The following is a 25,190-nucleotide window of genomic DNA, read 5'->3' on the forward strand; positions in this document are numbered from 1 at the left end:
CAAAAATATCTGTCCCAATACGAAAATAGGCCCCGAGAGGCTGCACCTGCACCTGTGCCGCGGTCCACACCTACACACAGGTGTCAGGATGTGACATGCACACACCCACACACACATAATAAGAAAAGGGAGGGGGAAATACGAGAGTAGTGCCAAACAAAACTGCGGCTGACCAAAAGGCTTATTTGGTGATACGATCTGTGTGTGATTTTCATTTTTAACCAGACTGCGGGGATGATTTGTTTAAATGTACATACGTGACAATAATGCGTGTGTTCATTTGAATGAGAAGATATTTCGTACTTGATGCGGTACACAGTGTGAATGTTTGCTCTGGTGACTCCATCCATCCATCCATCCATCCATCCATCCATCCATCCATCCATCCATCCATCCATCCATCCATCCATCCATCCATCCATTTTCTCAACCGCTTATTCCCCACGGGGGTCGCGGGCGTGCTGGAGCCTATCCCAGCCGTCATCGGGCAGCAGGTGGGGGACACCCTGAACTGGTTGCCAGCCAATCGCAGGGCACACAGAGACAAACAACCATTCGCACTCGCAGCTAGGGACAATTTGGAGTCTCCAATCAGCCTACCAAGCATGTTTTTGGGATGTGGGAGGAAACCGGAGTGCCCGGAAAAAACCCACGCGGGCCCGGGGAGAACATGCAAACTCCACACAGGGAGGGCCGGAGGTGGAATCGAACCCGCACCCTCCTAACTGTGAGGCGGACATGCTACTCAGTGCTGCACCGAGCCGGACTCTGTTGACTCATTGCACTAAATTAAACGAGGCAGCGCGGGTGACGAGAATTGCACAGCCGGATGGAATTCACCTCGACAACAGAGACATAATTGTGTCATTTGCAAATTTTGATTTATGTAAATAATAATAGTGAACCATGGCGGTATTTCAGTTATTGTGATGTCTTATAGCTACTCCCCGAGACGAAGTAATCAATCATGACTACATTATTGCTCTATTGAAAACAGACTAATATCATTTCTATTAAAATACAATTAAGATATCAATTATCCACGCCATCTGGTTCTTAAGAGTGAATGTCAAACATATGTCGCCATCGTGTGGAGTAAGGCGGTTACTGCATGTCAACTGCTCTCAGGAAAAAAGCTTTCTTGTCAAGGAAATAAAATTTAAATGCATCTTACGACCTCAAAAAAGGGAAATAAAAATCAGCCTAAGTTCAGAATTGGCAGTTTCATTCTAGACCTCAATCACGAGGGAATTAACCTTAAATCATCTGTAGCGTTCCTTACACCTCATCTTTGCCCGCTCGGATGGGGCAGGAAATCCCAGTGCCTTTGAGGCCGCAATAACCTTGAGGTTTTTTCTTCAGGTACTGCTGATGGTAGTCCTCGGCGTAGTAGAACTGCTGCAACTCCTTGATTTCAGTCGTGATGGTGCCCATGCCCTTTGCCTCCAGCTCCTGTGGATAAAACAAAGGTAGGAATAAAATGGATCAAATGTATTGACTGGCACCGTTTTGAATTGTGCTAAAGATGCTAAATGTATTGATAAAATTACGAATTACCTCTAAATTCCCACGAACCTATACAAATGTTAAATTCTGTTTGATACCTACATCACTTTCATTCCATGTCATCAAGGGCAGCAAAAAGTTTGCGCTGAGTGACAGACGAAAGGAAAATGGTTCTCTTTCTAGTGCAGTGGTTTCCTCGCCGCGGGACGAGGCATCATCGGCTCTCTTTGTTGTGACGCACGTTGGTGCTTACACTTTCCTAAACACCTTGAGAGGAAGCTTCAAACGCTTTTATGGTCTCACTAAAAAGGGCCGTGTGAGTTTTTCCGTCGTATAATCGTCACTTCCAGGCGTCTACGGATCAAGACGGAAAGACAACAACAGGTAGCCCGAATCGAGGTCTTCACACATCAGGAAATCTTTGAATGTGACGAACTTGGTCTTCTGGGCTATCCGATTAATCAGTTCAATGCTCAACAGACCCTCAAACAAATTGCACAGGCATGAAGGTAGTTGCCGTCTAATGTTGTCCACAAGGGGGCAGCGTGGTACTTGATATGCGAGCCACTTCCGCAGAGGATTCTCCAAATCCAAAGCGGTGCACCCTGCAGAGAGGCTGAAGCAGCAGCTGACCTCCAAGTCCTCGGCAGCTGCCTGCTACAATGTGAAGGCTCTAATCCCCCCGCGGGGGCGACCGCTAGCCAAATCCCAGCGCACGAAATATCAGAAGAGACGCGCGTTTAGCATTTTTAACGGCGTGACACAGCAGCATGTGCTACATTAAACAGCATGCTAGCATAAACGCCGCTATGCTCGCCGTGGCCTAATTAACCACTCATCACCACTGAACTACTGTGGTAGGGAACCCTTCAGGGCAGGAGGGTGGGGGGCTTGCAACATCCAAGCTACATCAACCGCTCCCCCCCCCCGCCTTCACCTAGCTTCCTTCATGCTCCATCCTACAGCAGTCACAACACGGCAGCCATTTTAGATCTATAAATCAGAATGCAGGACGTCACGCCACCGTGGCTAACCTGACGTGGCTTCTCTCGCTCCATTGCAGCGGCAGCGAAACATTGCGTGCGAACGAGACGTCGAGATCTTTGCCTGACAGACGCATAATAGTGTGTACGTTAATGTCACATCTGTGATAAGTTGGGACCTCAAGAATGTGAAATGAACATGGACGGAAAATGTCAAGATCCATTTCGGGGTCCCCAACCGACAAAGACAATCAGAGGCATAAAGATTCTCATGCCCTCATCGAAAGGTTGAAATCTGATTGGATGAAAACAAAATACAACATCCACATATGTGTACTGGATGCAGAGACTGTTAATAATGAATATTTGCAATGATTTGCACAAAAACTTAGCTTGTAAATCTGCTTAAGTGCTTCTGACTTGTCATCACTGTGTATCTGTATCAAAGAATGCACGTTAAACTGCTCGTCACGAAAAAATAAAGCGCACACGCTGGCAAATAAAGAGTAACAAATGTCTTTTGAGAGTTTCTGGGGACTGAGAAAAAGGCCAAATGATGAGACCAAAGAAAGCCTTCATCTTAAAAAGTCAATAGAAGTGAGTGAATCTGTTTATATGTGCCCTGCGGCCTAATACAGGATATAAAAAGTCTACACACCCCTGTTCAAATGGCATGTTTTCCGACAAAAATAAGAACAAGGTAAATGATTTCAAAATGGTTGTGAGCATTAAAAAAATCTTTGAAAGGTGAAATATAAATTAAATGATGTGGTTGCAAAAGTGTACACACCTTCAAAACGGATACACACCTAGCACTCTGATTGACCCCCCCAAAAACTTCAGGTCTATTGGAGCAGAATTTTTTTTTTGTTCAAATTGCAGCCTTTGAAGATCGCATTTAAATTTGATTAATAGTTGGGTCGTGTGTATGTGCGACCGTGCCTGTGTTTCCGATCTCGCCCCGGCCCAGTCAGCCTCCTTCGTGCCTGTCGGAAAGGCTTCCCTGTCAAGGACACGACCGAACGGATGTATTTCTACCCGTGTTCCCCCTCGTTCCGAGCGCCGCTTTGTGCTACGGAGTTCTCGGCGCTCTCCAGCCAAGCAAAAGAGAATGCGAACGGCGGTGAGAGCTCGAACCCCCCTTCCACCACTACCACAGACCCCTGCAACACAAATAGGACGTGACACCCCGAGAGAGGGCGGAGGATGCGGAGAGAGAGTGCCAATGTACTCGGGTCCTACACCCCACTGTGCTGCAGACCCCCCCCCCCCCAACCCGACCTCCCTTTCCGCCCGCCTTCATAAGGCCGGCGGCCACACTTTGACATCGACTTTGTGACACCCGATGACTCATGGCGAAGACATTTGAAGACGGATATGACCTCAATTTGCCGATTTATGTAATCACGCCTCAGTCTAATCCCGACGCAGACGCTTACTGCGACGTCGCATATTTCTTTTGGGTTCACCGCGATAGGGACCGCTTGGCTGCTGTTGTTTTTTTAAATTACATTTGGAAGGGACGATTATTTTAGCAACTATATCCATAATTCTAAAATTAAGATTTTTTTTTAAATGTTGCTTTTTCCACATAGGGTTTAATAGGTTTGTACTGCAGCTCATTAAATAAATAAAATCATCCTAAAAAGGAAATAAAAAAATAATTGAAGAGAAAAGAATGAAACAAATATTTGACTGAGACACCTCAGCAGTCCCCTCAATTTTTTTAATTTTCAATCGGTGACCACAATTAAACGAGGTCGAAAAGGGGAAAGGTTTTAGATTATTGTGAAGCAAAGCACGAGCGGGAGAGGAAGGAAAAAAAAAAAAGTCTGTCGCATTGCTTGCTGGTAAGAAAAGTAGAACATGAAATTCTACCCTTGTGTGTGTGTGTATGCTTATGTGTGTATATTTACTCCCTTGCTTTTACAGTGTGGGTCAAGCATACGTGCCTACATTTTGTGAAGCTGCCGCCGCAATCACGTACGAATACAGGAGAAGAAAATTGAAATAAACACTTACGATCCCGTCGCCCCCTTTTAGCTCTCGTGTTTAACAAACGTGAGAACTTTCGAAACAAGTCTCCATGTGACCTTGCGCGGCTGAAACACTCACGCAGACATTATGCGCCATTTCAAACCCCCCCCCGCCCTCGAAAACCCCAATCCGAACCCCCACCACCTCCTTTCTATCTTTCAAGCTTATTAAGTTGCCTTATCGGAGGATACACTCACCCCTTCGAGGCCTCGTGCACACACGCGCAATGTGCAGGTTGGCTGGATAAAACCTATTGTTTGTTCACCCACACACACACACGACGGTGGCGGCTTCATGCCACCACCCTGCCCTCCTCCAAATCAACCCATCGTATCGTTCCTCTCCTCGGGCCTGGGGGGTGAAGACGGGGTGAGGATGGGTATAAGGGAGGAAAGCTGGAAAAGGGGGTGCGACGCAAGTGTGGGTGGGGAGAGGAAGGGGGGGGGGGGCGCTCCGCCTTTGCGCTTGGCTCCAGAAGCCTTTGATGTTCTGCAAATTTCAAATTTCATTATAGAAGAACCCGCTTCTCCCCTCCCCCACTCTGGTACTTAAACAAGCTTTCCACCCCCCCCTCCACCCAACCCCAATGCTGAAGTTAAGAAACTGAAAGCCCTGCAGAAGAGACTTTTCATATGGGTTAATTATTCATTGGGCTGGAAGGGTATGAGCCAAATGTATGTCTGCATGTGTGTGTGTGTGTGTCTGGATTTTTGTTTTTTGCCACGCCTGTCTTATCTCTGGCCTCACCCACTCGGGCTTGTCGCCCCATCGAACGCGCGCTTGCTTTTTTATTTTTTCGACAAGAAAGCGGACGGCCTTTTCGTTTTTAGTCGCTCGGTGCCATTTTGGAAACGAGGGCGGGCGGGAGGCGCTAATGCGGCAAGTCGGCCATTTTACTTGCGCGCGCGTCGGATTTGCGTTCCCGGCGGAGCGCCGGTCGAAAACTGAAGTCCCTGACAGATCGCCGGCGTCAGCAGCGTCGTCGACGTCGCTGGCGGATGGAAAAGGCTGTCAGATGTTTGTAAATGTGTGTTTTGCGAACTGGGTTAGAGAATCCCAGACATCAACTGGGGAGCTGACAAGACGAGACGCTCCATACGAAGAGCCTTTTTGTCGCATATACACTACGAGCAGTACTTTGGATTTCAAAGTGTAGGGGATACATGTAAAAATCCAGAATTTGGAGGGACGACCAAAATTTTTATTTTTATTTTTACTCCTACTAGACCTGGGTGGTACGGCTGAAAATGCATCATATTGTAAGTAGGTGATATCAGGTGTTAATTTTTTGTTTACATAATTAAAAAGAGGAAGTATTTGATGGATGGAAAAATAAATTCCAATAAAATCCAAATAACTGATAGTCAAACTAGTTTTTGAGGAATGGTTCACGATCAGCTGATTTCCGGGGGGGCATCCCCATCAGCTGATAGGTCGTCACTCTGATCCTTCCTCTATTAATTTGCTTTCAATCACCGCCCACTGCCCCGGTCTCAGCTGCAACCCCTCTCTCACCTCTGACCCCTGCCCAAGGCCAAGGTTGGGATCATGCACCCCCCCCCCCCCCCCCTTCCAACAAAGCCCTTGGCCTGTGACGGCTGACCCCGGAGTTAAAAGGACGGTCATAATTCGCTCCCCACTGATTACGGCTGAATGGCTTTTACGTCAAGCCGGTGGGTGGATCAACGGAAAGATGGACCCGATGGACAGATGGATGGAGAGAACAAAAGGGAGGGGGGGCCAGCCCGAAGTGTGCCGCTCCGATGACCTATGCCCCCCTCTCTTGTGTTCTTTCAGAATGAGGGCGAGGATGTAGATGTGATATACAAAACACAGGTGGCTTTGCTTAACTGAACGGCGTCCGAGTCGGAGAGGTCGCCACTCCAAAGGCAAGCCACTCCATTGTTATTCAAACAAACGGGCCAACGTTTTTGCCGCTGCACAAGCACACTTGAAACCTGGCAAAATTTGCTCAATGGGAGCACAACAGCTCCATATTCAAAGTAAAGTGCGACTTCATTTGAGCAGTGACGATGCATCATTTAGTTGACGTTTTATTGAAAAGAGTAAAAAAAAAAAAACGTTTAAAATCGATATCAGTAATCTATGATTGCTTGGAGATGGTGCCTCGAAAACGTTGGGTGGGAGAATACGGAAATGACCTTTGACCCGGCAATTTTCAGCTCAACTAAAAAAAATGATTTAAAATCAATACAAACTGAAAGTGAAGCTAATCGAATCCAACACGACTCAAATCCCGTCAGCACCATTATTTTGTATCGTCTGCATACCTTTTGGTAGGCCACTTTGCTGTTGAGAGCAAGCTCCTGCTGAACGGCGCTGGAAGTGTAAATGACCGAACGGTACTGAGTCCCGACGTCGGCGTGCTGCTTCATACCTGCGTACACGGAAACACAATAGCTAGCATAAGTGCCACAATCATCTCGTCGGCATTTGCATCTAAAAGCAATTTTCACAATTATGTCATCATCCCGCATCTTGAATCGGCCGAGCCAAACGTTTTTCGGTGATCACTTTCGGCATTTGCGGCATTTTGCTGGTGTGGGCGGCTGCGCTTTCATTTTCTTTGTCGTCTCTGCACGTCAACATTTTCATCAGCTTTACATCAGAGTGTTTCTGGAGGACCGAAGCAAAGTACGCGGATAAGGAGGCCAAAGAGCTGCCACGACTTGCGGGCTCTTCAGAAGCGACGCAACTGAGCGCCTTTGACGTCCGTGAAAGCCTTGGCGCTTTATTTCGCACTCTTCACTCTCCTCCATATCATTCTTTTTTTCGCGCATCTTTACTGTCTACCTTCATTGTTCAACTGTGACAGCAGCTACAATATTTTTATCCATAACCAAACTTTGGATAGAAGAATCACGAGAGAATCAATAATCACAATGACGTACCTGCTTTATAATGATAACGCAACACTAACAAAAAAAATAAAAAAATCAGCCTTCACTGCCACCTAAATTGATAACTTTTTATATTAGCGAGCCTCACTATAGCAATAGCAGCACAATGCTGGAGGCAGTACAATAAATAAAGAAATAAGAATATATGCTTTTGGTGTTTACCATTGTGTGTTAGCATTAAGATGAATTTTGTAAAGTAAAGTTCTGGTTGGATACACAAATGTAATTCAGTTTTATCAACTGTATTTCAATAAGTTTCAAGTGGGATAGCAATAATTCCACTCCTACCTTTCCTATCAAAACCAGAATTTAAAAAGCCTGATTCTGTTTTATTCAATCATCAGCGCGGTTACTCTCCAATCAAAGCGGCTCGCGGTTAGCTCCGCCCACTCACAGCACCAGCCTCGCTTTTGATTATTCCAACTCCAGAACCAATCCCAAAAGAATTGAGTCCTCAAAGAAACACAACGGCAACAAACACAAGCCCTCCCCTCCCAAAAAAAACAACCCAACCATCTCTCATGCGCTTTCTCCATTTTTAACAGCCCCCTTCGTTATTTTCACCATCCGTCAAAGGCAGCAGTAATTATTAATGAGAGCCTCCCTGTATCTCTGCATTATGCATGAGAGTCTTGCTTCTTGAAAGCATGGGGTAATGGGGGGGTTGAACCAAAAAAGGGGAGGGGCTCCCGGGGTCACACGCGCCCACTCATGCAAACGGCGCACCGCCTCACGGGGGTCGCTGACCTCCACCCCGTAGAAATATTAATTAACGGTGCTGAAAACAAGAGCGTTCCAAAGTGGCCTCCTTTTAAACGGTTGACGGACAAACGGAATAAAGAATCAGACAGACGTCGTTTGAACCTGGGATTGGTAGCAACGGCTCGGCAAGATGGTTCTCATTGTTTATCCTCGTCCTTCGCTCTTTTCTTCAGAGGCTTTTTAATCTTGCGAACCCCTCCGCGCCCCCCGCTCATTTCCAGCCGACACTTTAAAGCATGTGCACGTTTGAACCAAAAAGAGCAGAGGGGGGGATCAAGTGCGAGGCCGCCTCGTTGATGCATTCGCAGGGTGCGCCTTTCTTCCAGAGACTCCTCAGCTGCTGCTGCTTCGACCCTCTTTCATTCCCCCCCCTCCCCTACCCACCACCGTTGTATTTTTACGTAACGAGCCTTCATCCGCTAACAAGTGCCGGAGCGGGTATTAGCCTCATCTCGCCACGTAGCGTCCCTCCGGCCTACTCCTGCCTCTGGATTTCCAAGCGGGCCGTCCAGCGTTCGCACGGAAGTCGAACACGAGAAGACTGTAAATGAGGCGAATTAAAAACGCGCCTTATGTAACGGCCGTCAAGAGAAGTTAAAGCCGGCCGGCGCTGTTTGGTTTTTTTTCCGGCGTGCGAGAGGCCCATCGCTGGGTCACCTGCACTACTCGCCTCCATTTTTTATTTTATTTTTTTAAAATCAATTCATCTGTCCAATTTCAATCGTGCTTACCTTGCATTTATTTTTCTTTTAGGTATACACAACTGCCTAAACAACAAATGTTAGCTTAACATTGCATGGTACTCAATAAACATCTCATTGGTGGGATTAGGAATCAATGTGATCAATCACCCGGGGAGCTTAACTGAGGTGACCCCGGTAGCAGCACTTGAAAAATATGACGTAATAAAACACAAGAGCAAAAAGAGGCCTGATGGAAAAATCTAAGCTTGATGTCACATTTAGTGTCGTAACAAAGAGTCACAACCGGGTTGTGTAAAGTGATCAATGGTTGTTGGAGCGGGACCAAATCCCAACAAGTCTAATACTTGCAGGTTGTGTTCACATGCCATTATGTTTATATTTTGCTGATTATTTTATTTTGAACTGCTTTTTGCAAGGCTACAAAAGAAAATATAGCAGTTGTAAAGTTACATCTAGTTTTTTTTTTAAACTTCTTTATTGATTTATTTTTCTATTTCTTTGGAGATAAGTGTGCCAAGTATATTTTCTGCTCTAAACTTTGTTCCATAAAAAAAAATTGGTGTTGTTTTTGTGACCTCTCTGTCAAAGTGTAGAAAAACTAGATTGCAGGAATGTGTCTATGTATTTTTTGTGTGTTTCTCAAAAAACTCTTGATGAAACTTTTTTTGTTTAGTCAAAATTTTTTAAATGAATGCACGCCGTTGTAAATGTACACATAGTCATTCATTTTTGATTCTTTAATATGATCCTTGTGTGCTGCTCCCGGCCACTTTGCTGCTGTAAAAGCAGTTTTCCCCATTGAGGGACTAATAAAAACAGATTCTATTCCGCCATCATTTGCACTCTGGTGCAATCCAAATAAATGATGGGGACAAATGCTCGATGACTCTCTTGTGTTTTGTTGTTGTTAGTTCTTTTATGGTGGTGCGTTCGTGCTAGTAGGTTGTGCTGTGCCCTGCGGTCCCGCTACGACTGCGTGTGCGTGCCAACACAGCTCTCTCTCTCTCCCTCTCTCGCCCTTCTCTCTCAGCTGCTATTTTTGCCCTCTTCTTATGTAAGCCGCCGCTGATGCGCTGGAGACAGAGGCAGAGTTTGGGATAGTGAGAGCATCCCCGGTGGATGCACACAAACACACACACACATAAACACACACAAACATGCGCATTTGCACGTGCAGCCTCTCTTTAAGAGGAGGCGAATGGGTGACAATATTTGAAGCCAAATAGTCACGTGAGGCTAAGCTGGAGAAATGGCGTCTAGTGTGTGTGTGTGTCGGTGTGTGGGATGGGAGAACCAAGTGTACGTCCACATCATGATCACTGTTGTTCCTTGCGTGTAGTTTCCAAGACGGAGGCTCTCAAACGTGACGGTTCACAATTGCTTTCTTACCATCGTTAGTTTGCGGACCCAAACTAGCATAATGCGTATTGTTCGGAACCACAAAACAGAATGAATAAAAAACATCCCGGTATCAATACTGTAAGAGATAACGATGAAATGCTGCAATATCTTTGCCGCACTTAACCACGGCTGATTTGGATTTGGCGATTTGAGCAAAATTACGGCCCAACCGCCCTCCCCCTCCCAAATATATATATGCGGTGGACCCAATCCAAAGTATTAATGTATTCCGATGGGATACAATTATCACTAGTTTTCCACCAACCAAGGCCACTGATGTTTCTGTTTTCTTCAAGGGCATAGAAAGCGTGGAGCTTACTGCTAATTGAAGCATTTTTTTCGATTTTCTCACGAAAACACATATCTTCTATCCTTATCTGTTCTTTTTGCTGCAAGGTGTCATAAACGGTGCTCTAATGAGACCTTTTCTGCTGTTGTTGTTTGTCTACTTCCAAACAGATGTCTTTATAAGTTTAACAGAACCAAAAGGACATATAGAAGTGAACACACACACCCACACACACACACGTGCCGGGCAATCTCCATAAATTACAGCCGTCAAGCGTGTAATAAGTGACACCTGGTAATGAGCACGCCATGTGGGGGTAGTGTGGGGATGGCAAGGGTCAGGGTCAAAGTTCAAGGTGATCTCCTATGGGGTTTTCTTTTTTTTTTTTTTTTAAAGAAGGTGGGGGAAGAGTCCCCTAAATTGAGGCAATGTGGTGATTCAGGGCAACACGGGGGGGGACCCCCAAAAGGGAATTGGCGTGTGTCGCAGCCAGCTGGGGTGAAGATATGATTATTGGGGAATATTCATGCTCATTTGTCCGGGACAACGGCCACCAAGTATGACTTAGCAGATGGGGTGATTGGTTTCTATTTTGGGATTGGATCCTTTTCTTGCCGCAATAATAGCCAATATGGGTTTGTTGCATTTGTTTTGATAAAATAAAAAAAATAATAAAAAAAAAGTGCATCATCTGAAGCCCAGACTTGGCAGTTGGGATGCTTGAAATAAGTTCTAATGGATAACTTGGAATTGTAGCCCTCTAAAACTGAAACATAATTTGGATTAGGACCAAATCAAATCACACTGTTTTTTAAAATAGTGTTTTTGTGTAGAATAAAAAAACATTTGAAACAGCTTTACTAGGATCACAGCTAGATGTATTATATATATTTTTTTTTTTATTATTTCAACACTATTGGACAACGTTTTGAATGGCGGGTAAAGTAAATTCTAAGGATAATTAAGGACTTTATTTTGGAAATTTGAATTTTTAAAGATATGCTGACACCCTGAAGATTAACCCTCGGGCATGAGTATAAAATTCTTACTGGTATTTATGCATTATTCACAAAGAACCTAAGGAAAACAAAAATATTCTTGCAATAAAACAATTTGGATCTGCAATTTTTATCTAGCTCCACAACTAAATGATGCTCATGAAACATGAAAGATGAAATACACATTTGCTCCAGATTGCTTCATGTTCACATTGGCAGGCTGCTTGCAAACAAATCGGAGAGTCTAAACTATAATACGTTGCCAAACCAGTGGATTAGCTTCCGCGTGTATTTGCGAAGAAACAAAACCTCGTCGAAACAAATCTTGTTTTATTTATCGGTCAAAGTGGGCACGTATGTGCGCGCACGATCAAAGATCAAGAACGGTGAATGCACCTTCACTGACGCAGCATCAGTAAGTCATATCATAAATAGTACATGGCCTCAGAAAAGAGCGAGGATGGAGGGAAGACGAAGAAAAGGAGACAAAGAGGAGGGGAAAAGGCCTCGCTTGTTAAGATGAACAGCGGCGGGTGTGGAGGAGGGGAGCCGAGGAAGCGCAGGGATGATGTTGGGGGGGGGGTGGGGAGCTGGGAGGAGAAAGTGACTAAGAGATAAAAGAAGAGCGAAGGGATGCGAGAGTGTTTATGTGGCGAGCGGATGGCCTCGGGGAGCCGTCGACTCAACCGCGCCGCTCTGCTGACGGGCCGGGCCGCACGTTCTTTCGTTCGTTCGCTCACTCGTTTGCCTTGTGGGCCCGCTGCAATGAAGGAAGGGGAAGGGGCAGGTAAGACAAGGGTGCGATGGGAATGGAGGATTGGAGATATGCGTTTAAAAAAAAAAAAAAGTAGAATTGGAGCATGTTTGGTTGGGTTAGGGGAATAATAAGCTGATTGTGGAGCTTAGCGCAAAGGGGGATGAGAAATGTTGGAGCAGCTCGAAAAGATGTTCCACGGGGGAAAACATTGAGGGGATTTATTTTTTTTTAAATCAAGGCCTTCTTATGAACTATGAGCAATTAAAGTGGGAATAAGTTGGGTGACTTGCCATCGCAAATATCAAACGGTGTTTCCTGCCTCCGCCGCCGATGCACTTTGACACACCGATGTCACTTTTATGAGTTTGTCACCGTGCGCTCATGTGTGAGGTTGCATTATTGAAGCGTCGTCATAACACGAGACATAAGGGAGCTTTGATTCTTTTGGTAGGTTGGTGGAATAAGAGGGGGGGGGGGCGCGAAGGGGGGTCGTCTTTATGCAACATCCCAGAGAAGCCAGCGGATTGAGACTAGCGTTGCTGAATATGGAAAGAGGGCACACGGCAATGGCTGCTGGAAGTTTCTGATTGGCTGCTAATGTTGCTATCCGGGCCGGGATTGGCGGAGACGACGCGAGCCCCGACATCACGTTGTCGGGACTAAACCCCTTTGAACCGAGGCAAAGCGGAGCGGCGCACAATATCGAAACAGGCGGAACATGCATCCGTACGTGCCAGCCGACGACAAAGTGAGTGAGGGTGGGCTACCCCCCCTCCAGCCCCAAAATCACAAACTCCTGACTTTGTATGTACAAGTGATGAACTTCCTCCACTCTGCTATTCTCTTCCGAGTGCATCACTATAAAGTGGACGGAATAAATTGGAGCTTAAGCACGCGTGAAGGCACAGCCAGCGGGCCACATCACGCCACATTTGTCAAATCAGAGGAGTTTTTTTGTTTTTTTTTTAACCTCAAATCGGTGGTGGTGGGGTGGATGAATGTGAGGCCTCAATGGTGTACTCGGGAAGTCAAAGAATATATACGAAAAAATGTGACGTTCTTTACTGTGGATTGGAGCGCATGGACAATAAATGGCGCCGGCCCTAAATAAAACATGAGAGGAAGGCAAGGCTGTGAGTCAGGGGAAACGCATGACTACATCAGCACGGCCCCCTTGGTGCGTCTTTGCCCACGGAGTCGACACACAAAACAAGCTACAGCTCCAATGTAGCGCCGCTGTTTTGGGATGACCTTGACAACCCCTTCAGCCCCCCCCCCCTTCTCATCCTTGATTGCGTGACGCAGAAAAATACGAACGTCATTTTACATTCACCATGTCGCCGACTAATGTCCGATTTTGAAATTTCTCATTGAGATCAATTTTAATTTTGTATATACAAATAGTGTAGTTGAGTGGCTGAAGTGTGAAATTAAACTACCAAGTCAAGTTTTAATTATCTCAAGTAGGTTCTAATGTAAGTGTGTGTTTCTCGACCAATGACTTGAACAAACCGAACCACTTCTCCGTAATGGCCGGTTTTGCCTCTTGCTTCCCTGAATGGCCCATCCTAGGCCACTGTTTTTTCTATGATTAATCATTTTAATCACTCAGGAGCAAATGTAACCAGGCAATAAAAAACGCACATCCTGACAATAAAAGACCTTTATCCGCTTTAGTTTGTTCCGGAGTTGATGCGTGGCTGTATTTGGGTCATACTGAATATGTAAGTGCAATCATGACGGACGCAAAACATGACGGCATGAACTAAAGTAATGTCACCGAGTACATGTGGTGTGTGTGTGCATGCTCTTGTGTGCGTGTGTGGTGACAAGCATGCCTATAAATCTTTGATTCAGCCCCCTCCCAGCTTGCGTCCTACCCCCAGCCTCTTTTTCGCTTCGCCTTTCCATTCCATGTGAGTGAGCAGAGTAGCTCTTTCCCTCCTCTTCCTCATCCAACGCTCTCCCAGTCCATTTTCTTTCTTATATCCCTTCCAGTGAGCAGGACAAAGTTTTTAACCAAACTTACTGCCCAAAAATTAATATAATTATTTTTGCAACGGCACGATAGAAGAGTAACATCAATGGAAAAACTGTCGAAGTAAAAATAAAACAGAGAACTACATGTAGACAGGCAATATGAAATTATTTAAACTCATTAACATGTTCATCCTAATCAGAAATCTTTGCCATTTATTTTAATGGGAAAAAACAGTCAAAACTCAAATACAAAATGAAAAGCACTTGCAAAGGAACAACTGCTAATCTGGTTTAATTTCACTCTTTAAAACCAGTTTATTTCTATTTTAACCAGGTTTATTATTCTATTTTACAATATTATAATTTATTAAATATGGGGTGTGATTTTGGTGACTGTAAGAAATAAATGGCAATCTAACATCATTTGAAAGGTTAGTTAAGGTACGACTGTATTTATATTTTAAATGTTGGCTCGTATGTCATGTATATATGATATTTGGAGGGGTGGGGGGCATCACGCACCACACTGACATCTCTCCATGGATGGCTGGATGTCAGACGCATTAACACTGTCTGCCATTGACATCCACCCACAGGACCCCCACCAGAACGTACACGTCTGGGCATCATCCTTCTGCTCCAATACGCTGCCCGTGTCCCCTTTGGGATGCCCCTAGTGTGCTTTGCATTTTTTAAATTTTTTTTATTTGGGGTGGGGGAGTGTGTGCGTGCGAGCCCTTCTACCTTGTGTCGGATCGTGGTTCTCCCAGAAGAGTTTCAGCAGCTCCTCCAGACTTATTTCTTCAGGAGAAAAGACCACCCTCACCACTTCAGTGTGTCCTGTCAGACCTGCAGGACAAAGCACACATCGAATTTAGACCTGCATCTAATCATTATTTGAATAATTGATTCATCCGGTGATTCTTTCGCCGATTAATCGATACCAAAAAAATCAATTTAACAATTAAGGCTCAGCTTCATGTGCATCGATCTCACGGTCCCAAACCACGTAAAAAGCAAACCAGTACACTGTAAACGTTTTATTTTTTTTGTCACCATCAGCATCACTCTTCAACATGTTCTCCATGCAGTTGTTTTGATCGGTTGTGCATTCACACCTGTCCAAACAAACTTCACCGAGGGGCTAAATGAAGCGTTCAATCTGAGCCAACTGTACGAGGCAGGTGCGAAAAAACGCCTCGAGGGAAGCACGCGTCGGGACGGATGCTGCAGTGACTTTGACAAAGTATCCTGTCCTCTCAACCCCCTGTAGTCAAAACTTTGTTTTTAACTCCCTTCAAACTGTCAAAGTCTTGAACTCCGTCTTGAACTCCTCTGTTCTTTTATTTTCGTTGCAACTGTGAGCACAACTGTGTTCTCAATCCTGATTGAAATTTCAATGCTTGTAATTGTAATAAATAATAAATATATATTAAATGTTGTGATTTATTCATCCGTTTTCCAATTGGGGCTCATTTGGACAATTTCTCTTGCAGACCCAAAATGGCCGACTTCATGTTCATTTTCCCCTGCAGATCCAAAATGGCCGACTTCTTGTTTATTTTCTGGCATTAAATTAAACTGGTGACAGAGGAAAATTTTTCAAAGGGTGTATCTAATATTGCTCCCTGACAACGACTTAACCTCTTTTGTCACATTACCATTTTTCAGTCTGCCCTTTAATCCTTATGTAGCTTTTACTCGCGGCTACCATCAGTCCCGTCCTTCTCTCTGACCGTTCCGACCGTGTTGTGTTGACAGCTCTTCACCGCGGCCGTCGTTCCGCTCCGTCACGGCCACTGGAGCGACGCCTGCACCTTCTCTTCTAGACGTTCTTTACTTTGGATGTTCTTTCCCGTCAGAAAGTTTATTCCCGCCCTCCCCCTCAAGCTCGAGCTGTCAACCAGCTCCATCCTATAGCTGACGCACAATCCCTTGAAAGGCTTTCGCTCAAAGTCTGCCAGCCAAAAGCTCAAAGCGCCTTCTCCGTCCTTTCCGTGTCCGATCCCACTTCACCCGCCGTCGGGACGCCGCAGTCGCGCCTTTCGGAACGTGCGAGGAGTTCATAATTAAAGCGTACCAAACAGAGCCAGACATCTTCATTTGAATTATATATCAATGCCCTACATGGATCTATTAGAATCTTGATGAGGAAGCACACGCACGCACACACAGGTAACGGGCATGTTTGAGGGCTTTGAGATTTCAGCTGGTGCCAAATGGCAGTCTCGGGGAATGGTGATGGCGCTTCGTACGCGCTAACCTATGCAGAGAAACGCCGCAGTACAGCGCAGAACGCAGCCGATCCGTACAAGTAGGTCATGGGTGGGTGGGGATGGTAGAAGGGAGGGGGGGAGGGGGTATACGCAGCCCATCTGGAGCGGTGCATTCCGAGTTTGCCTGCAAGATGAAGGGAAGGCGGAGAGCAGACGCGAGAGTTATAACGAGTCCGACTGTGGGACTTTTTCTGGCGCATCATGCCAAACGACAGATCAAAAAATGATGAAGCGTCTCGCCGTTGCATTCCTCACAAGAAATTGCGCTTGAAAGTCATCAGTGGCAAAACATCAAGGGTTAGCTTTTACCTGAGCAGACTTCTTCGTAGGTGGGGTTGGGTGTGAAGCCGCCGGCAAAGCCCACCTGGGTGGAGAAGACCCCAGAAACTCTCCAAAAAAGCCTCTCGGCACCCCAGAAACAACCCATACCTGCACGTAAACATCGGTCTTGCTGTGACGCCGTTCAATCTTGCGGGCGATTACTGAGCGTGGAGAAATGTGATTGAAGCATTTACCAAACATGATCGTGCCCATGCCTTGAGGAAAAGGCTCCACGGTGGTGTTCTGGTTGACTGCATGCTTGTCTGCGTTGGGAAACAAGTGTGGAAAGATAGAGGGAACAATTAACAAAAGCTTTCCACTTCACAAACAACACTTTGCATGCAAAAGGCCATCGGCAACTGCCGAGGAGGGCTGAACAGGTCTGGCGCTTGGCTAATGGCGCTACATGGAATTAGCGCGCTAAAAAAAGTCAGTGCGCGCAAAGTAGGAGCGCATGTGATGGCGGCGCAGTCCGCAGATGTGCGAGTGGGATTAGACTCGGATAAGAAGACTGAGGTGACTTAGCGTGTAAATCTCCGCTAAGCGAGGCCCGGTTGGTACGGCAACCACTAATAGTCGGCAGATAAACAGGCCAATGGGTGCACTAAGAGCTTAGGCACACACCAATAATGGACACTTGCTCCAAGGTCAACGCCAGATAACTCTCGAGCTGCTTACAGAGACGTGATGGCAATGACCTGAATTAAAAGTTGAATGGAAAAAGATAAGATAGTTCCTTTTGTGGATGTTTTTATCCTGTAACAGTGGGCCAAAGACCTGTGATTACTGCGCACTACATTTCAGATGAGGAGATTACTCAAAGCTTAACAACTGATTTTTTTGTCCAGTCTAGTAGTCCCAAGAGACTGAAAAAAATATATATATATTGGGATATTTTGTATATTGGATAACTAAAGAAAACATTCGTATGCTCGTTTGAGTGTTTTGGGTCATGCAATTCCCCTCCAATTCTGTAGGTGGCAGTACCGTGCACACAGAAACTTAAGTTAGCCCAACTAAAACATTTTGCAACAATAAAATGTGATCAAAACACAAGCTGGAGCCTTCTGCTTTATGTTCTCGGTGAACGTAACAAGCCCACTAATGCAAATCTAACAAGCGGCAAAGTGATGACACTGGAGAAAAAAAAAAATGCTGCTAAATAGAGCTGTTTGCAAGCCGCCCTGTTTTCGCTTCAGCCAGATGTTCAGCATCTTCAATTTGCACGCCTTTGCCGTCATACCTTCCCCTTTTTTACCTAACGCAAGCACGCAATCTGATTGTTCTCACAGCAGCTTTTGCAAGTGGGGGTGTTCCCCCCTTCCCTCGGAAAGAGAGGCTGGATGAGGTCCAGGCTGTCTTCCAAATCATATGTGTGTTATGCATTCCTAATACAAAAAGTTTTGTTTTTTTTAGAAATTAGCTCGATTTTTTTTTTTCCACTTGGAATTATTTTTTTTTCTGTGCTTTTGTTTTTAAGGCTATCCAAAAACCGTGAAACTTGTAGGTCATCGGTTGTTGCCGTTAAACAGTTTGTGCCGAATCAAAATATCAGATGGCGACCGGCGGTCCAGGGCAAAACAATGACCAGTATTTTTTTTCCATTTTGTGATATCATGATAATGCCAAAAACGGTGACGGCAAGGTTGATTTCCAGGCTGCTCGTTTTGTCCACCCCCCCCCATACCTCCCCCAAGAACGAAAAATCCAGTCCCTCTTAGCCCTTCCCAGCTTCTCGCAGGTTGGCAGCGAACTAGGCACGAGTCGTCGGAGGAGGCTGAAGCTTTATACTGGTGCCAACTACCGTCTGCTGCATGGGAGGATGGGAAGGGGGGTGAGGCGGAATAGGGGTAACAAGGGGAGGGGCGGCAAGACTGGGAACAGCCAAATGAACAAAACAATGTAGCTGCGGCTTGCTGTTGTGGCTCATTTGTCAAACTCCGTGTCTAGTGAAGTTTTTTTGACTTTGAGAACCGCTATTGTCTGCTTTCCAGAATTTCAGAGAGCAGGGTTGCGTCAGAAGTGGTCACAATAAATATGGGCTATTAGTTGGATGGCGCAGGACTGAATTGGCTCATCTAGGGAGAGTTTGGTTGAGAGTTGGAGCCCAACCTGGTGTGCCCCTACCATGTAGCAATCTGCTGGATCGTTTGCGCCAAGGTTAGCGAGTACATAGGAAAGACGCTCGCGAGTCAAGGAAGGGAGGAGGAGAGCAAATGAACATCTTCAATAGAAGGGGTCTTTATTTTAAAGACGGGGGGGGGGGGGTGCATATGTACAGAAAGCGATAATTGAGCGTGCTTGCAAACAACTCCCACCAGGGCCGCACTCAAATAAACTAAGATGCCCCTGCCGTGAAAAGAGGGTGGAACAGATTTGCGCCATGCGGCGTCTCCGAGCTGCTCGGACAGACGGCGCGGGAACGTATGACGGGGCGGAGCCTTCATGCGAGTAATGCCCAGATGGGCCCTCTGGAACCATCGTCCCGTGATGCACTTTGGCGAGAAGAAAGGCAGGTGATGACGAGGAACGCCAGCGTTTCACACACCGCAACACGTTTGATTCTAAGAATAAATCATAATTTTTGTGGGAAGTCAGGAAGCCTATTTTTTATTTTATTTTTTTGCATCGTAGCGCCCACTCCCATGTTTCCCATGATCGTTTATAGTGAACACATACCAGCAGCACATTTAAGTGTCTGGTCATTATTTCTGCCAAAGTTGAGGCACAACAAAATCCACCACCACCACCACGACCTCACCTTGACATGACATTAATTACCTGCGACAGCCATTTTCTCCTGTCGTCCGGCGAGGGCGCACTCCCTGCTCGGCATCTGCGTCTTATCTGACATGTTCTCAAGCCTCAGCGGACACAGATGTAGTGGAGCTGGTAGCGAGACTGCAGGGAGAGACAAATGGCTGAGCGTGGCACACTTGAGCGCAGCTATAGCATGAGGGTGGGGAGGAGGGCGTTGGGGGCGAGGGCGGCCGCTGGAAAGCGCCACGGATATGAATATTCATGGCGCGTGGGCTACGTCGTGCACCGCATAATAACGAGTCAAGGGGTTAATATGACTCTGGCACAAAAGCCTACGCCACACCGCGTGCGGGAATGAAATTAAATTTAAATAAATATCGGCGGTGGCGTGCATGCAAATGAGCTCGAGCCATTCGGCGGCACTCAGAGGCCTCTTCGCAGGTTGGACCGCGGCCTGCTGCTGTGGATTTTTTTGTTGTTGTTTCGAAGGCGTTAATCCAGAAAGGGAGAATAATAGCTTGTTAAAGCGCATGCAAAATAAATGTAGGCGGGATCCCGAATAATGCAAATACAGTAAATGGTCTGTAAACAAACCATTTAGCCGGTTATGTTTGATTCAATGTAGCGTTGCTACGTCATGCAGCGACAGCCAACTTCGAACCAACCCATCGCAGATAATGATGTTGACACTTTGTAACATTTTCAAAACGCGTGTTACTTTAATTCAACAATTACCGTCATTTATTTGCTTTGAGACGTGATGGTTAATACCGGCAAAGGATGCTAGCAAGGGATGCTACCATTATTGGTCAGGAATTGTTGGAGCCCATTTATTATATTTGAACTCTCAGATAATTGTACTTCAAAATTAAGCTAATCCAATGACAAACATACTAGAGTCAGTCAATATCAAGCAAGTTGATGACTCAGCAAATGTGAGATCCGGAGAATTTTCCATCGGTTGCCTTCGGGCTCATGTCGTCATTACGGCTAGGAAATATTTAGCGCTGAAAGAAACTAACTGATTATCACACTGATTGTCTGCGTCATGATCTTGAAAAATGCATAAAATGAAAGTCCACGACTGAGGGCCTGTATGATTTCAGTCGAGCAATATGATGGTAATAAGGATGATAAGTGTGGGCGGCTAATGCTTCATCCTGTACGCTCCACAAGTGACGAAAAGTCAGGGTGTTGTTTCCGCACATGTACCGCGGGCCAGAATAACATCACAGCCTGCTGCAATTCCCTATCTCTCCTTTTTTTAACTCCCTCTCTTCCTGGCTCTCTTATCTGGCGGGGAAATGAAGCTCAATCACCTGCGGAGGAGCTGAGGGCGGCATGGGCGACTTTGCAATGCAAATGCCAGGTAATTACCCCGACACGAGGGGAGTGCGAGCGCACGTATGAAAATGGAGCAAAGAGTGAGGACGGGGCGGGGGGCAGAAAGAAAGAGCGCAGGAAATAGAGAAAGAGATGAACCAAGAGACAAGGTTCACCTGCCTGTTGATGCAGGATGATTGCGGTGTCGGGAGAAGGAGGAAAAAAGGTAGCAGGGGGGGGTGTAAGAAACGCAAACACCAACAAACAATGCCTGGTTGTCTGCGGCATCATCGTGTGCAACAGACTACAGCAAAACAATGCATAGCATTATCGTTGTGACCTGCTTGATTGCAAAAAACATCAATCGTCGATACATTCGGTAGCAGCTCCGTTGCTAACCAAAACAGCAGCACCAAAACATTCCCTCAATACGGCGACAGCGCATGTTGTAAATGACTACGGTTATCAAAGAATTCACTTGCGTGTGTGTGTTTGTATATATACCATTCTGCTCATGCCCTCTAACGGGCACTTGTGTGTGTGTGTGTGTGTGTGTGTACATGCCTGTGTAGGCTTGTGCGTTGTGTGTGCGTGTTGTGCCGCAGGATTTAATGCGTACGCCAGCTTGCAGCTGTTTCATTGTGAGCCAACGAGAGCAGAGCGATGTGCAGATGTGCTTTAAGTATCAAAGAGATTATCAAGTGACCTGGAAATGAATAAACACAGGCAGCGCGCTGCATTGTGAACTCGGCACGCCGGCCGCCATGTTGTCGTTCGTGAAGAGCGAACGTAGCGGTTTGTTTGTTTGGAAGCAACTGTGTGACTCGCAAGTCTAATGAGCATTTTTGGGCGTGTAATCGCAGCGTTGCTTGAGTCTCACTTTGCACTAATTAGAATATAAATCACGCCGCCTTGCGTAGCTTCAAAAGAGCCCTCCGACGTGGCGGCGAGCAGGTGGGACGGTGTGAAAAACAAAAGGCTTTGATTGCTCTGCCACGGTTGGTTAAAAGTAGCGTCACGCTCCACGAGGGGGGGGGGGGGGTCGTGCGGATTCAAAAAGCAACGACGTGACAAATTTGGAGTCATACCTAGGCCACGTGACAAAAGTTGGATTATTGTCCTAATCGTACATTCAAGACTTCATTTGTCATGCCCCTGCGATAAAATTGGATTTTTAAGCAATTGTAATAACTCCGATTAATCGACAATATTTTCTGCTAAAAAGTGACATCAGCCTCAGAACGTCCACATTGACGTGAACCCAAAAACCTCAGCCACATAAAGCCAAGGGAGCAGTGAATGCATGCTTTACATTTTTATGAAGGTCTGCAGTCTTTTTCTCATTCAAGCATTTTACCAACGCTAGAGGGTTTTCGTTCCCTACAACCCCCTCCTCCATTTACCAACTATTTCTGGCCTACATCTTTTGCTAAATCTCCGTCCCACCATCTTTCTTTTTATCATTATTATTCCTGAAGAGACTTTGCTTGGGGGTGAAGATGCCATTTATGTGCTGAGACAAAGCCAAACGGATGAAAAGGACGCAGGGGAACAATATGTTTGCTGACGCCACCATTGCCGAACCTTCATTTTGACCCCGAGGGCTGAGATTGAGCGAGGACCCGGCTGTCTTAATGGGCGATTTTTTTTTGGAGGGGATGACTCCTCCAGACTTCCATTTAAATCACTTAAAAGCCCCTCCATTGTACGTGAAGCCACCATCCACCGCTGCATGCAACCCACTTTTCACAGCGGCGGCAGCAGCGGCGGCCAATTGAGAACGCATTGAAAGCAGCGGAAACAATGAATCAGTTCGCTCGCGTGTCTTTCGCAGCGTAGCTCGGGGACACGAATCTCGCCTCGCCGATTGGCTGCGGCGGGAGGGAAAAGTTGGCGCAAAAGACACCGCAAGGGGAGGATGGAGGCATAAAGGATTTGAAAAGCAAAGCCTCTTTGGTAAAGAGGGAGCCGTGTGGGGGTTGCTGCGGGATGGCTGGATGCGTGGATGGATGCGGGATGACACAAGGTCCAGATTAACCCTAATCTCAGGACTGGTGCTTTAGGTGAGGGAGTGCAAAGGGGAAGCCAGGTGGTTCAAACTGGTAGGAGGAGGGGCGGGGAGGGTGTTAATCTCAGTGTGCTGTTATTTTGATAGAGATATGCCCACAAAAAAAAAAGAGATGTTATGGATTGGAGGAGGCGGGGCTAGAGTGACTGTCGCGGCAAGCCGATTGGTTGCTGACTGCATGGCGACAGTGGCACATGCCCTGGTGCATGGGATTAGAAGGACAGTTCCCTAATCTGCTGTTTTAGGCTCGTATGTAGGCCAAGAGTGGCTTAGCCCGGCCGCTCTTAGCGCTGTGACAGGAAGTGGACTGCCGTGATGTGGCGGCGCGTTAAACAATTGCTCATGCACTGGAAACATTCATAATTCTCACAAAGGTTGTGAACGACTGCAGAACATAAAATCAGCATTATATTTTTTTCAAAACCATGGCAGTAAGAAATGACAAAACAGGCAACCGGCAGCCAGTTAGCAGTTAGTTAGCTTCTGCTCGTAGTTCTCTCATTACCTGAGGCTTGCCATACAGTACAATGCAACTTTATTTATGTAGCGCATTTGACAACACACTGAACTCATCGTTTCTGTGTAGTAAAGCTCACACGCGCAACTACAAAGGGCTGTTTGCGCCGTTGTGGGAGGGAAAACAGTCGACTTCTTTGTCATCCAATTAATGTGGCTCTTTTCATAATTACTATCATCTCATTAATATGTTCTGGATGAATCTCAAATGATCTAATTGCGTAAACCTCATACGGTAAGTTATCGTACAATCAACTCATACGGTAAACCTCCAGTGAACCTAACACTACTACAGAAACTAGGACATATATGAAAATGAACGTATATAAACAACCATTCTTGACTTTAAGGGCACAGCGTTGCTCAATTTAACAAAGTTCCAAAACTGCATTGCGAGTCGATAAATTAGTCACGCATATTAGCAAAAAAAAAAAAGAAAAAAAAAGCGCAGTGCTTTCTGCTTAACTAGGCTGCAAAATTGATTTGCCTGCATGACATTCTATGAACGTTATTGTTCATCACAGGATATGTCAGCCATGTAGTTTCATCTCGAGTACAATTAAAGACTCAAAAGCAGAGTATTTATCATTTTAAAAAGCGGCAAACATACGGTCTACTATTGTATTTTTGCAAAAAAGGTCAAATGGGGTAACACGCAGTGCTGTATAATTTCTTCACTTTTTTCTTTTTTTTTTACATTTGTATCATCATTTTTATGTTTTCTTTCTCCCTACCGTACGCCGCCCCAAAGCGAATCAGTCGTGTGTCAAACAATAACATGTGAACATGAGAAGAACGGTGCAAAAACGGGAAGTAGGTCACACAGCAATTTATTTGACAAAAAAAAAAAGGGAGGAAGGCTTTGGGGGGGATGGTGAAAAGGGAAGTGGGGCACGGTTTGCGCAGAGGCGGCGGGATTTTTGTCAATTTGGGGGGAGAACGCGGTTGATTTTGTTTTTTGAAGTCTGCGTGCTTAAAGGAAAGTTGCAGAAAGGTTCTCCAAAGGTGACAATTTTATTTGGAGTGTGGGAGTTATATTGCGCTCCCTTGGAGGACATCGACACTTGCGACACACACACACACAAAACCACACACACACGCAAACATGCATTGATCAGCTGTCAATGAACAGAACAGCCCACCAATACTTGCAGTAATATTTAAACAGCAAATAGAAGAAACCGATGTAACAGACTGTGGTAATTCCCCGCACACACACATACGCACACACACACACACACACGCATGCACTTCCTGATCCCGATTAAACCCGCTCGTCATCGTCATGTAGGCCGCATCGCCCCCAATCACGCTCCATAGCGATTTCATCTGCGCAGGTTCAAACGACTCAATATTATTTCTTTTATTGTATTAAAAGTGCTGCAGATTTGATTGCATAGAGCAAATGTGTTTCATATGAAATATGTCACATATTAATCCAGTGCAGTGATTTTTAATGGAGTGGAAAATATTTGAGGTGGACAGATGGGAATAAAGCGACGACAAAATATGGATTGCAATTTGAGTCATATTTAAATATATTACGGTGGGGATGAGAATAATATTGTATTCACTTATTTATCTTGTA

General features: G+C 45.7%; 1 protein-coding gene across 1 annotated transcript; it reads right to left on the reverse strand.

Annotated features, from left to right (window-relative positions):
- Window positions 1-859: 859 nt before the first annotated feature.
- msrab (methionine sulfoxide reductase Ab) lies at window positions 860-24,408 on the reverse strand. The gene is made up of 7 exons (XM_061301067.1): window positions 24,337-24,408; window positions 19,717-19,836; window positions 17,130-17,198; window positions 16,924-17,043; window positions 15,083-15,187; window positions 6,818-6,924; window positions 860-1,452 (listed from the first exon to the last, which is right to left on the reverse strand). The coding sequence occupies exons 1-7, from the start codon at window positions 24,380-24,382 to the stop codon at window positions 1,279-1,281; spliced, it is 741 nt and encodes a 246-aa protein (XP_061157051.1). The 5' UTR covers window positions 24,383-24,408; the 3' UTR covers window positions 860-1,278.
- Window positions 24,409-25,190: the final 782 nt, after the last annotated feature.

The sequence above is a fragment of the Syngnathus typhle genome, linkage group LG16 (assembly GCF_033458585.1).
Source record: "Syngnathus typhle isolate RoL2023-S1 ecotype Sweden linkage group LG16, RoL_Styp_1.0, whole genome shotgun sequence".
Taxonomy (NCBI): Eukaryota; Metazoa; Chordata; class Actinopteri; order Syngnathiformes; family Syngnathidae; genus Syngnathus; species Syngnathus typhle.